Source organism: Candoia aspera, chromosome 5, assembly GCF_035149785.1.
Source record: "Candoia aspera isolate rCanAsp1 chromosome 5, rCanAsp1.hap2, whole genome shotgun sequence".
Taxonomy (NCBI): Eukaryota; Metazoa; Chordata; class Lepidosauria; order Squamata; family Boidae; genus Candoia; species Candoia aspera.
The window spans coordinates 65,049,477-65,062,966 of record NC_086157.1 but is presented as its reverse complement, the minus strand read 5'-3'; the positions used below and the strand labels follow the sequence as shown (position 1 = coordinate 65,062,966).

The 13,490-nt window shown below is 37.9% G+C and overlaps 1 protein-coding gene across 1 annotated transcript; it reads right to left on the bottom strand.

The window, feature by feature from the left end:
- Positions 1–273: 273 nt before the first annotated feature.
- ADAMTS1 (ADAM metallopeptidase with thrombospondin type 1 motif 1) lies at positions 274–12,643 on the bottom strand. The gene is made up of 9 exons (XM_063305455.1): positions 11,775–12,643; positions 8,320–8,666; positions 7,728–7,860; positions 6,166–6,333; positions 4,733–5,019; positions 3,898–4,081; positions 3,640–3,812; positions 1,305–1,480; positions 274–1,031 (listed from the first exon to the last, which is right to left on the bottom strand). Exons 1-9 carry the CDS (start codon positions 12,376–12,378, stop codon positions 293–295), a joined length of 2,811 nt encoding a protein of 936 aa, XP_063161525.1. The 5' UTR covers positions 12,379–12,643; the 3' UTR covers positions 274–292.
- Between the last annotated feature and the right edge of the window lie 847 nt (positions 12,644–13,490).

Genomic DNA, 13,490 nt, shown 5'->3' with positions numbered 1-13,490 from the left:
CAAACTAAGATGAGAAAATGTGTGTTTCTGAGTTTGCTAGCAAATAATCTGGCATTTTTATCTACTGTTCATTTGACAGGATTCCTTATCACTCCACCATGATTTAACACCATCTAATAATATTCACACTGTCCCATCCCAGTGAATCTACTGTGAATTTCCACATACAAATTACAGTTGCTACCTCTCACTTCAATTTCAGTGCTTTGGTCTGAATATATATATACATATACATATATATATATATATATATATATATACACACAGTATATCTTTAGATTTTTATTATAGTTTAGCTGCAATGTGTAACAATACAAAAATCTATTAAATGTCTTGGCTTTTTTGAAAGGTCACAGCTTTCATATGTCAAAATGGTACCATCAAAGGAAATGCAGTTTAATAATCTCTTTTTGAAACCCTTCCCACATGTCTTAGAACATGGTGACCAGTCTCCCAGCTGCCATCGTGGGCATGGTGTGTCTGCACACGGTCGTACATCACTTGGCTTGAGTTCTTTTGCACAACCTGAGGCAGGTTGTCCACTAAGGTCTCTGCACTCTACAGATCTCCTCTGCCAGCCAGTACCACATGACTTAGAACATTCTCCCCATTCTTCAATAATCCATTCAGATAAAATTGTCTCCTTGATTGCATTGAAAGATTCAATCTTACTGAAAGGCTCCTCAGATCCCAACTGTATTGATTTCTTCATAAAATAGGTATATTTGATTTTAGATCGAAATGAATCACCCACAGTAAGGACCTGTATTGTTAATGGTTCCTTCAGTGGACTGAAGCTACGAATTCTTTCCAGAGAAGCAGATGAACCACTATATCTCAAAACACTGCCTTTATAGGTAATATCTTGCTCCATTGTTGATAGTGTATAGTCACCATTGAGAATATAAGTACCATCAGCAGCTCTGATTGCAAGGAAGCTACCATCTTGCCGTGTACCCCTATGATTTCGTTGCTTCACTTCTATGTTTGTTGCCCCAGCAGGAATCACAGCAACATCATGGTAACCAGGTCTACAGGGAAGAAGAAGAGCTATAGTTTAATACCAGCACTTCTTAATTATTAAGGACTCCAAACACATGCAAGAACTAGGCTGAATCTAAAAATACAGTAATGTATCTTGATAACCTTATAATTAAAAGAATATACTATAATAAAACTTGTAAGTAGTTGATTTACAGTATGAAACATTGGTTTCTAAACTGATTTGGTTAAACAGTTCAAATGAAAAAACGTATTTCATAGTAATGAGAAGAGTAACAAACTCGCAAAGTCTGAAAACACACCTGTCATTAGAAAACATTCCAGATACTTTCTTGCAGGTAGATCCATTTCCTCCACAGATACCACATTTATCAAACTTCTTACTGGATCCTATGATGCGATCACATCCTGCTTTTATACATTGCCCTTGGACGCAGATTGAATTGGAATCTGGGCTACATAAAGTTCCATCTACCACCTTTAAAACAAGGAAGACTTTTAGAAGTTTATCATTAATTTTTAAAGTTCTGGGCACAATCCAGTCAGAGTTAATTACGTTTAAGTTTCATTTCAAATCAGACTGTCCCTGGAGTTCATACATCGTCTTAATGCGGGTTATATAATGCTATTATGATTTATAAATCATGGTTTACAATTCATTGTCTTGTATGAACTTAACCAAGTGTTCATTCAATAAATTATGACCAAGAAAGCCATGGTTTAGCTTAATGTATGAACAAAGTCAAAAATTGCACAAATGTAGTACACTCTGACAATCTAACACAACCTTTCTCTGCAATTATCTTGTGTCTGAAATGTAAATAAAATCAAAATGGCAGTTTGTGAACAAGGTGGCTAGGAGACATCAAGTCAACAAACACTTCTGAAATACGTTATACAGAAATCCAGCATGACAGATACATTATCAATACGTAAATACATATTCAAGCCCCAAAGACAATTGGTTATGGAAAAATGTATTTCTGATATTGTAGTAGGAATAGGGTGCAGCACAATTTGGCAATCCAGTTCTGAAATAAACTGTGAACTTGTTGGGGAGGGAGGAGGAGGAAGAATTTTCAGTCCATATTTAGAGTTCTCCATACCGCTGAACAGGTATTGTCAGAACAGGCATCAAAAATCCTGTTTTGAGCAGCTAGATGCACATAGATGTGCATGCAAAGGGTCTAAAAGGCAGTTAACTGCTTTTTGACTATCTCTCTAGATCAACCTTTCCCAGGCTGATAGAAAATGGTGGGAATTGTACTAGGTTGAAGAAGATAAGTCTACATAAATGTATTTATATTCCCGAATGACAAAAACAAGATCTTGATCTTTTAGCTTTTCTCACACTAAAAGCTTACATTTACATCATGATCGATTTGGCCACCCAACTTGCAACAGCAACTCAGGGTGGTTTAAAATTGGATAGAAGCATAAAAAATAAAAGAACTAAAAACACAACACCTTGAACCAAAAAAACAGTGTTTTTAATTAATTCTTAAGAATAGCGGTTTATAATTTTTTTTTTCAAAACCAAATCATCTTGATATTGAAAATACCCAATTTCAAACTCAAAATAGCATATTGAGAGAAAAACAAACCATCTACCATATAACATGGGCTGTCTCAATTATTTCAGAAGTGCTTCAAGTTAGAAACACTCTCTCATGAAACAACAATTTGGAACTTGAAATAGGATACTTTAATGTTCAAAAGAAATCGAACTAGAAACATTTTGCACAGCACTTCAGAGATTATAAAACTAATTGAGATTTTCTGTTATGAAAAATATCAACTCTCTTTAGGTGTTTATGCTTTATGTTATACTTTTTTCTTAGTAACTTCATAATGGAAACCAAATCAGAAGCATTTGTGTGATTTTTAGAAGTGAAATGTTTAGTAATTATACTGTATATTGCTAGAATACTGAGTATGATCTCAGCAGGTGGCCAACTTTGTCTGGATTAGAAAGCAAGAAGGGTCAGGCCAGGTACTTGGATGGGATGAAGCAAGACAGACTGTGAAGCTGAAAAAAGTAAAGTCAGTGGCAAATCACTTCTGTGCTATTGCAAAGAAAACTGCATGGTTGTTTCAACAAAGTCACCATGGCTCTAGCTTGATTTGAAGGTCTCTTTACTCTTAGAAGAGCCAGTTTGGTGTAGTGGTTAAGGCATCAGACTAGAAACTGGGAGACTGAGTTCTAGTCCTGCCTTGGGCATAAAGCCAGCTGGGTGACCTTGGGCCAGTCTCTCTCTCTCAGTCCTGGGAAGCAGGCAATGGCAAACCACTTCCGAAAAACCTTGCCAAGAAAACTGCAGAGCATGACCAGGCAGTCTCCGAGAATCGGAAACAATTGATTTTTTTTTTTACTCTTAGGACATTTAGAAAGAGAACTGATGGATCTTAGAACAATATGGATATCATTTACAATGTATTTGGAAAAAAATCTGGTATACGAACAGCTAAATTATTAGATAATTATTATTTGGGTAAATCTTGAATAGCAGAGTATAGAAATTTCAGTAACACATTAACTTGCATATACAGAATGTGTCATTCATCAATTCTAGCAGTGGTCAAAGTTAAGGCACATATATAAAGCTCTTGATATGTATGACATGCACTTGTACGGACCTTTGGCTGAAGAACAAAAAAATAGCCAGTGCCTTTTGCAAGGCAAACAAGCTTGCATCTGTCTTTGGGAGAGACTCCAGCGAACTTCGGTGTCCATTCCACTGCAAGGCCAGTTCCAAAAGATTTGGAAATATCATTATGAGCCTCACACTGTTCCTCCCTGAAAGTTTTGCCTGTAAATAGAAAAGACATTGATCAGGCTTGGGAGACTCATGCTTTATTTTATAACTGCATTTATAAAATAACTGTAAAACTTACTATTCTCTGGGCAGTTCTCAATATTACAGGATCTATACTGTACACGCTTGCCTTCACAATATTTTCCTCCATTCTTTGGAACTGGGCTATCACACTCTCGCACAGAATATTGCACTCCTCCTCCACATGTTCTTGAACACTCCCCCCATGGTTCCCACGAGCCCCAGCCACCATGAACAGGGGTCTACAATTTGAAACACAGAAACAAATTTACATGTTAATTCAGCTTGATAAAGCATTCATTTTAGGAGCAATAAGAGGATGGCAGAATTTAGAAACAGTTGAGGTTAAGATCCTATTTTTGTAGTATATTATGACTGTAGTGCTTTAAAAAAAACAGGCAAGGCAACACCGAATCATGCTATTTCAAACAGGTGAAGGGAAATAAATCCTATGCAGATTTACTTATAACACTTACTGAATCTAATGAAATTTCTTTTGAGTACTTATATACTGGATATTTCTAATAACTTGTACCTCAAATTTAGTTTATCATTTGTAGATTACTCCACTGTTGATTGCCAAAATAGGTAATTGTTTGTTCTGACTTGATATTTTTATTAATTGTTAATTACTAAATAGTAACTTCATTTTAATCATGGTTTTGATAACTTTTATATGCAACACTAATAAAATGGTACTTCAATTTTTTTATTCAATTTATATAGCTTATAAATCTGTTTGCTATCTTATTTTTGTTTTTCTTATTTTTTCTTATTGTTTTTAAATATTTATTAAATAAAATAAGGAAAATGAAATTCTTTAAATTAAAAATTATACCTGAGTGACTCAGAATATTTTTCATCTATTCAACCACAAGCAAATAATGACTTACATCATATAGCTTCTTGTCTGCTTTATGAACACACTTGCTATTCATGCACCATTTTCCATCTCCACAAGTGGTACCATCTGCCCAAGGAAAGTGTTTGGTTTGGCACACAAGCAGTCCACCAGAAGTACCAGTACACCACAAAGTTGTACATGTGCTAGCTGAATCAGGACAATGTTTGGAATCCTCCCCAAATGTGAACTGGCACTGTCTATTAGCATCATACATTGTGCCAGGTAGATCAGAAGGGAATGGCATTGGCTTGTGAGGTTTGTCCAGCAGACACTCGCCTTAAAAGAACAAAGAAAAATTGTATTGTGACATTTGACTATTTTTCCTTTAAATTTTGTAGAATCATTCACTGAAAGATGATAGAAACTAGAATATCTATGTTCAAATGTCTGACCCATGAATTCACAATTCCAATCTGTTAACTTTACTGGTTTAAATTTCCATCTGTTAGCTTAAGAATGCTTACAAATATAAGAAGGTTATATGAAGCAAGATTGTAGACCACATAATTCAGCACTGAGCATTATTACTGAAAGCATCTCTTCAGTGTTAAGACATGGGTATTCCCAGCTTGTCTCCCACTAAGGTACTGGCCACTTACATGCTTTTCCAATTTAGAAGTGCTAGAAACAAATTGGTAGGCATTTAACCTATTAATGTTTACCAGGAAGTTTTTGATAATTCATTACAAAACATTAAATGAGAACTTATGTTTGAACATAAGCACATACCAAGATCTATCACCAAACCATTTTATTCCATTCTATTAGGCCAATGCTTCCAGGAAACAGGTCATTGTGATATTTTATTTATTTATTTATCAAATTTGCCAGTTTGGTCTAGTGGTTAAGGCTCCAGGCTAGAATCCAGGAAACTGAGAATTCTAGTCCTGCCTTAAGCATGAAAGCCCGCTGGGTGACTTTGGGCCAGTCACTTTCTCTCAGCCGACTTATCTCACAGGGTTGTTATTGTGGGGCAAATAGGAGGATGAAGGAGTATTAGGTATGTTTTCCACCTTGAGTTATTTATAAAAGTAATAAAGGCAGGATAAAAAATCCATAATTAAGAAAGAGAGAAAGAAAGAAAGCCGCCCATCTCACACAAAGTGACTCTGGGTGGCATACAACAATGTTAAGTAAATCAAATCAGAGCCTTCTGATATTTAGTAATTTTTGGGACCCATTTATATGTACGTTTTTGTTATGGCTGGATACAGTATATCAATTGTATTAGTCTTTCTCATGAAGCTCTTCTTCTGGACTAATACAGGGGCACATTATATCCTATTTGCATGGCTATAATTTAATGTTCTTCTAGATGATTTGGAGATGCCTAAAATACTTGAAAGCAACTAATTATAATATTAGAATTTGTCATTAGAATAGAATTTGGTTAGAAATGTAAGCAGCATGTTTAAAACTTACCATTACCATTATCCAAAAAGCTAGTTATCATGTAAGCACTGCATGGAGACCAAGGATGACTTCGATCCAAGTTGGAAAGCATAGATGCCATCATGTGAGAATCACTATTTATACCATTAATACTAGCACACTGCTTTGCATCATCATGAGGCATATTAAACACATGGCCTTTAAAAAAAAAGAAAATGATGAACTTATTATCAAAACTTGCAATTTGGTGTGTGTTTACTGGTTAGAATCATTAACTGCTATGTGATACCACCATTGGCTAATGGTTTGTTCTGAGTTCTATTCAAAGCATGGACTGTCATCTATAAAGCTTTATATAGTTTGAGGCCTGGGTACCTTTGATGCCTTCTATCTCAGATAGATTATGCTTGTCTAAAATGAGTAAGCAAGGAATGCCTGCTGAAGATCTTCGCTCATTATGCTGAAGATATAATGGGAGAGAAAACAGACCTTTTTAGTGGTTCCCCTCCTATGGAATAGTTTGCCCCTAAGTGGCCCTTACTTTTATGGTGTTTTTGAAGTTTATCAAGAGTGGCTTTTCTGGAGGGCTGTGAAAGACTGATTTTGGTTTGAGTGTGACACAATAAGAATTTTGTTTGAAGCTATAATTCTTGCCCTACTGTTGATTGTTATATTATGTAATTAGTAAACTACTATGTAATTTATTACATTATCATGCAACTGTTAATTATACATTGTTTGGAGTCTGATGTATCAAAGAAGTATTGAAATCTTATATACACATTTTAATGATATTATGCTATATATTTAATTTTATCTTAAACACTCAGTTTTTATGTTGACATGTAATAATTGATATAAAGGTGAAAGCCAATGTTTATCTCCTCTTTTATTGTATATGATAATTTAAAGAATTTTCCAAATGTTTTTCTGAAATCAAACTGTGGTTTACAAATTCTATGCACAGATTTCAAAGTAACACATATGATTTGTGTGGGTGTATTTTAAAATCTTAGCCACTTCTTTCCCCTCTGAAAACTGAATGAATTTACTTTTCATCACTGGAAATGAATATTCAGTAGTCATTTTCACATATACTGAGAAACTATTGGGCTCATAGTTTTGTCCCAGTGTTGGTAAACCTGGACTTCTGTTGGTTTATATTACAAGTGAAATTCACCTGAATGCATAAAAAACCTCTCACCTCTAGGATGGTGTTTAACAACCTCAGCAACTTTAAGATATGTGGAATTCAACTCCCAGAATTCCCCAGCCAGCTCTGGAAGTTGAAGTCCACACATCTTGAAGTTGCTGAGTTGAGAAACACTGCTCTAAAAGCTAACTGTCCAGGAGAAAGGTCTAATCTTTTGCCTGGATCTAGATTTCATACATATACATTTTTTTTTTGTTGGACAATGATAGAAACCAATACTTTTGTCTGACGTGGCAGAGCCTAGGCACCATGGTGAGAACTAAACCACAGTAACTGCAAGAACCACACTGATTCAAAGCTTTAACTACAGACCAATATGTATAATGCATGTTTTTAAAACAAATAAGCTTGCCGCAAATCTCCCCTGAATCTCAATTACCTAATTCATGAGCAGTAGTAAAAGCAGCTTGCAAACCATCATCTTCTATGACAGAGCAACTGCGGTTTGGATCACAAGCAGTTCCCACATCAGCCATCCCAAGAGTGTCACATGTTTTGGCACCACAGAGATCCTATAAAAAGAAAATATGTACTTTCATTATTAATTAGGTCATAGGCTTAAACCTGACAGAAATGATATTATTTTGGCAATGTGCCTTTTCATTATGGAAAGAGCATTATGCTCAGCCTTTCAACAAATAAAATTGTCATTCAATCTGGAAAATATACCAGGACTAGCACAAATTAGTAGGATGACTTGCAACATCATTACAATCATGCTACAACAGATATTTACTTAGTAGTGTGCTGTTTCTATGAATTCTTTAAGTAAACCATCTGATTATCTCATATTTTAAACTATGACAATAGCCTCTACTCAGTTTTTACAACTATTTGGCAATGGAGAGAACTGGAACATCTTCTGAAAGGGTTCAAAAGAAACTGGATGTTCATGGTCCTGTAACAATAAAGTCTCCTAATCAAACACTCAAATATTTTAAATTCCTAGTCTTTCCAGTATTTTTCCTTACCTGTCTGGTAAAAAGAATTGCAGTATCATAATGTTCCGCATGCCGGTCACTGGGAGGATTATGTTGCTTCTGCCAGTTACAAAAATTCCTTAAAGTGAGAGCTGCATTTGAAGATACATCAGGCCCCTTTTGCTCATCATAGATGACTATTATTTTCACCACCACCAAATTAATAGGGTTCCGGATACTGGGATGCTTATACATTCTGCTAGCCACAGACAGGAGTGTGAGAAGGTAGTGCTTCAGTCCATTGCCATGGAACTCTGCCAAAGACTGGTCGGCTACAAGCAAAGTTTCCACATAGCGGGGGCTTGACACAAATCTTTTCTTCCTTATATGTCTCTTTTCTGTATTTCAAAAAATAAAAGTAAAATATAAGTAATATATATTATCACCATTTCCCAACAGCATTTATACAACTGGCAAATCATAATCATAAGCCACTGCCAACACAGAATGGGAGTCCCAAAGGTGACCTAACCAGCCTGTTCTTTTTGATTTGTTTTAAATGTTAATGAAATATATACTACAAAGGGTTAAGTCCTCAGACGGCATATTAAGAAATATTTCCATTGAGGGTTTGCAACATAAATCTTTGCTGCTGCCAATAAATTTTCATAGCCATCCTCCTCAAAGGTCAAAATTATTGAAAGACTTTGCCTGGATCTGACCCAAAACTTCCCAACAGCATGGAAAGGGAAATATCCCAGCCCTCCTTCTCCAGTTCTTCTTCAGTAATCAAATAGAAAGGAGTTTCAACTTTGTGGAGCTAAAAGTACTGCAGTTATGTGGGTGTCCCATTATCTGCCTTGAATAGAATGTAGAATATAGAATAGCCCTACAAGAGAAATTAGTCTTCTTTGGGAACAAAGAGTTGTCTTCCATGTGAGCTTTATTAACTGAAGACAAACATGACAATTAACCCACCTTTAAACTAGAAGATGTGTGAACAATTAAACTTTTGTATGTACAATATACAACGGTAAAAAAAGAAAAAGGTCTTTGCAGCTACAGTAACAGCACCTGGTTACAAGTCTGGGCTCAAGCTGAGCAAGGTGATGCCTGGTCTGAAGTTGGATGAGACACTTCAAGGAATATCATTTGATTGGTAAGTTAAAAAAAAAAATCATCCCAGAAGATGGCAGTGGCAAACTACTACTATATAGCTGTTGATGTAGCTACGCAAATGTGTTCATGAAATCACTGGGAACGCAGCCTAACTTGAAAGACACCTCACTTTTTAAAAAGAATTACTTGAAAGGTATCATCTCCCTTCCCATAATAAAACCATGTTTGTTATCATATACAGACACTGCATATTAATATCCTGAGTATGTTTGTGGGGTTCTACATGGAAAGCCAAGTAATAAACTATAACAATTCATTGCAAGGGGATCTGAGGGTGGGTTTTCCCTGAATCAGCACCAAACAGCATCCCAAAACAGCATAGTCTGAATTAAGTTCAGAATGAAGTTCTTCAGAATGGCCTGTACCCAGATTGGCAAATATTGTACATCCCTAATTGCAAGTATTCATCAAGATGGAATCTTCCAAATATTTTAATTACAATTACAAGATGGAAATTACAATTCCAAGGGCCAATGGCTATAGATTCTGGAAGATGGAATCCAATACATACAGAAGACATCAGATTAGAAGCTGTCATATAGCAAATACTGTAGTTTTTGATACTTTTATGTGAACAGAACCTAAAACATTAAAGTCCTCTTTGAGTTGAACTTGCCCTCCTAACGACTACATGAACACATGTGTGTAGTTTTATTGCCAAAAATATGGAAGTACTTTGCCACTGCCTTCTAGGATTTTTTTTTTTTTTTTTACTTTTCAGTCTGGCCTATAGATGCTAACTAGGTCCAACCTTGCTTAGCTTTTTGAGATCAGCTATAGTGAGTATTATTCGGTAGCCAGATAGATATAAAACATAACATAGTGTAAATTACAATGTAAAACTGAAAAGTAACTGCCCTGGGGTATTCAACTAGGACCTAGATTCTAGGTACTTATTCTCACCAATGGAACTGAAAGCAACTCAAGAGAATAGAATAACCCCATATTTATTGGGACTATTTCCCAATTAAGATAAACCAAAATTTTAATGAAACAGCCCATATAACTGATCAGAAATTGCATACAAAATATATACAATGTATTTTTATTTACAAGTTACAACCTAATCCTAAAGAAGCTTGCTTGAAAATGTTAAGTTCCAGGCAATTCCAGAGAACGTACTTCAAAACTAACATGCATGTTAACTTAAAGAAAAAAAAAGTATTAAGAATGTGTGCAAGTCTTATTTTATCCTATTTACTCAGAAGGTGAGTAGGGCATTGGTAAACCTAGAAATGCAAATCAAGTTTTAACTGAATTGCTATTTTACCCTTTGCCTGACGATGTTATAATAAATATAGAATCTTATGTATTCTTTCTTTTGGTGCATTTAAGTCAGTGGAATTTAATTCCAAATAGACATTAAAGAATGTTCAACCAGACAACAAATCCTTTGATTTCAGGTGTGTTTCACTTGTACCTTTAAATAGCTATATGCTACAGTATTCACAGTATCTGTGTTTTTTACAAACTGAATAATAAACCAGCTAATCACCTTTTAGCTTAATATGAATCCCTAGACCATATGAATTGTATATACACTGCACTGTTTGAATCCAGAAAACTGTAAATTCAGTAAACCATGGGTAAAACTTGTCACGCAAACTCAGACACAATTTTTTCATTTAGCGCATTGTCACAAGGATGTTTTGCAGCTGTATTTTCCTTATTGCATTAAGTATGGACAACTACATAAACGAATTTGTTAGGTGCAACCCACAAAATACAGGTTCAGAAGGGCTACTGTGGAGGAGATATGCACAAGCTGTCAACAACTATCCTATGATGTCTGAAATGTTTTGTACAAGAATGTCTTATACTAATTGTATGGTAAATACTACTTAGCCTAAGGCAGCCCCACACCCAAGACTTCTCCATTTTAAGTACCTACATGTATTTATAGAGAAACTAATCCCACGTATTTAACCTGATTTGCTCCCATTCATAAGACTGTAACCTGAGACTACTGGGAATTTTTCTTTATTGCAATCAAAATATTTTACTTCCCACCAAGTAGCTGGGATCGGAGAATTAAAGTCATTTCTTTAATTTAAATACCCCGAATCAATAGTATTTCCCACCACTTTCCAACATGAAACAAGCCACAAACTACCAAAATTCAGCTTAAACTAATGCTGATGCTGCTTATCCCTCCACTTATGACCTCAGCTTTTAGACTGACCAATAGCATGTCGAAATGTGGGTTTTGGACCACTCTGAACGTATTGAAAACTCTCCCTCTGGGCGCATGCGTGCTCCGCGGCATCGTCACTGACGTTCTCAAAGCTAAGCTCCCTGACAGAGGTGCTGTGCAGGGGTATAAATACCTGCACGGGTCGCGTACTCCGCATGCTGCTTTTCTTCTCGCCGCCACCCTTCTGAGGCCGAAGTTTCGTTGGAGTCAGGCACCTCGCACTTAGTACCGCCGCCACGGGGGCCACGGCTTTGCCGAAGGTGGCTCAGGACGTGGAGCTGAGGCTGCTCCTCTGCGGGGCCGTGGGAGACGTTGGCCGGCTGAATGAGATACTCTGAGCCGCGCAGGTAGAACGCGCCGCGGATTCCCCCGCAGAGGCTGAGGGCTGCGGCAGAGTCCGGGTCCCTGTTGACTGTACCGGAATAGAAGCAGCTGGCTAAGTTCGCTCCGAGCGATTGGTGGGACTCCTCTTCCTCCCTCCGGCCTTGGGGACGGCTGCCAACGTATTGGAACGTCAGACCCGGAGCTAAAAAGCTGTTGTCGGGCTTCAGCTCCAAACTGAAGTGCTCGCCAAAGGCGTCCAAGTGGTAGAACTGATTGCCGGCGGTTTGCTGCTGCCCGATAGAATCCACTTTCTGGGGCACCACCAGCTCCTCTTGTAGCGGCGAAGGGCTGCCTCGAGCGGCCAGCGAGAGCAACAGCGCGCTCAGCGCCAGACATGCCTTAGCTCCCTTCATGCTGCACGAAGCGCGCGCGGTTAGAGAAAGGAAATTAATAATTATGATATGAGTTTTAAAAAAGACGGTTGAAAATAGCAAGCAGCGCCTTAGCACCACCGGGCAGAATGTCCTTCGAACCGCTTAAAGCTGAGCTGATGTGCCGCTTGTAATGGCCAAGGCGAGCAAGCGCGCTGTAGGGCTTCTTCCGCGCCTTGAATTCACTTGCAAGTTCTGAGGGAGACCTAGAGAGGGACGAGCGCCGGCTTTGGGAATCACCTCGGCAGTTCGCTTTGAGTACGGCAGCGAAAGTGGCGCGTGCTTCCACTTATATGTAGTCACTTTCATCTGCCCCGCCCCCTCTTCTGGGAGGCGGGAACCTCCTGGGCAAGGCTTGAGCTCATATGTGCGTAAAGTCATGGCGGCAACACTCCTAGTTGGACGCCTGCCCGCCTCCAGCTTTGGTGGCTTGCTATAGCCTGCGCGAAGAGGGAGGGCAGATGGGCTGAGGAGGGGGAAGATACCTGCTCATCCTTACTTGCTCACGGTACCCTCCCAAAAGCTACCCAGCGTGCTCGGCCTTCACCCTCTCTCGCCCCGCTCGCGCTCCTCTGCAACTCAGATTTTCCGCGTAGGAGGCACCTACTGCGGTTGTTTCTTGTTCCTTGAGTCCTTTCCACCCAGTTCCGTGCCAAATCCTTTTCCCCCCACCGCCCTGGCTATTCCATGCCCTTTTGAGAGCCAAGGCTTTTAGGACAGCAGAGCGCGAATGAAAGGGTACAAGATATTTTACATGTTAGATGGACATTGCAAGTTTCTGGAAGGTCATTGTAAGTTTCTGGAAAGATTTCTAAAAATTAGGCAACAGTAGCACAATTGCTCAAGATCCATCGATAGAACAGGTGACTTTGTGGGCACTACATATCTTGCATTCATAGGTATCCTCCAAATGAAGTAACTTTCCATTGTGCTTATTTCACTTACTGAAACATTGGATGATAAATGTTTCGAAGGAAGGACTGGGGAAGCAAGGCATAATAGTGTCTGTTTTGAACCTCAAATAATCAAAGCTGTTATTTCGTTCCAAGAAACTTAATAGTTTAAAGGAATAGCAAGTACTCAACTTGATTAGT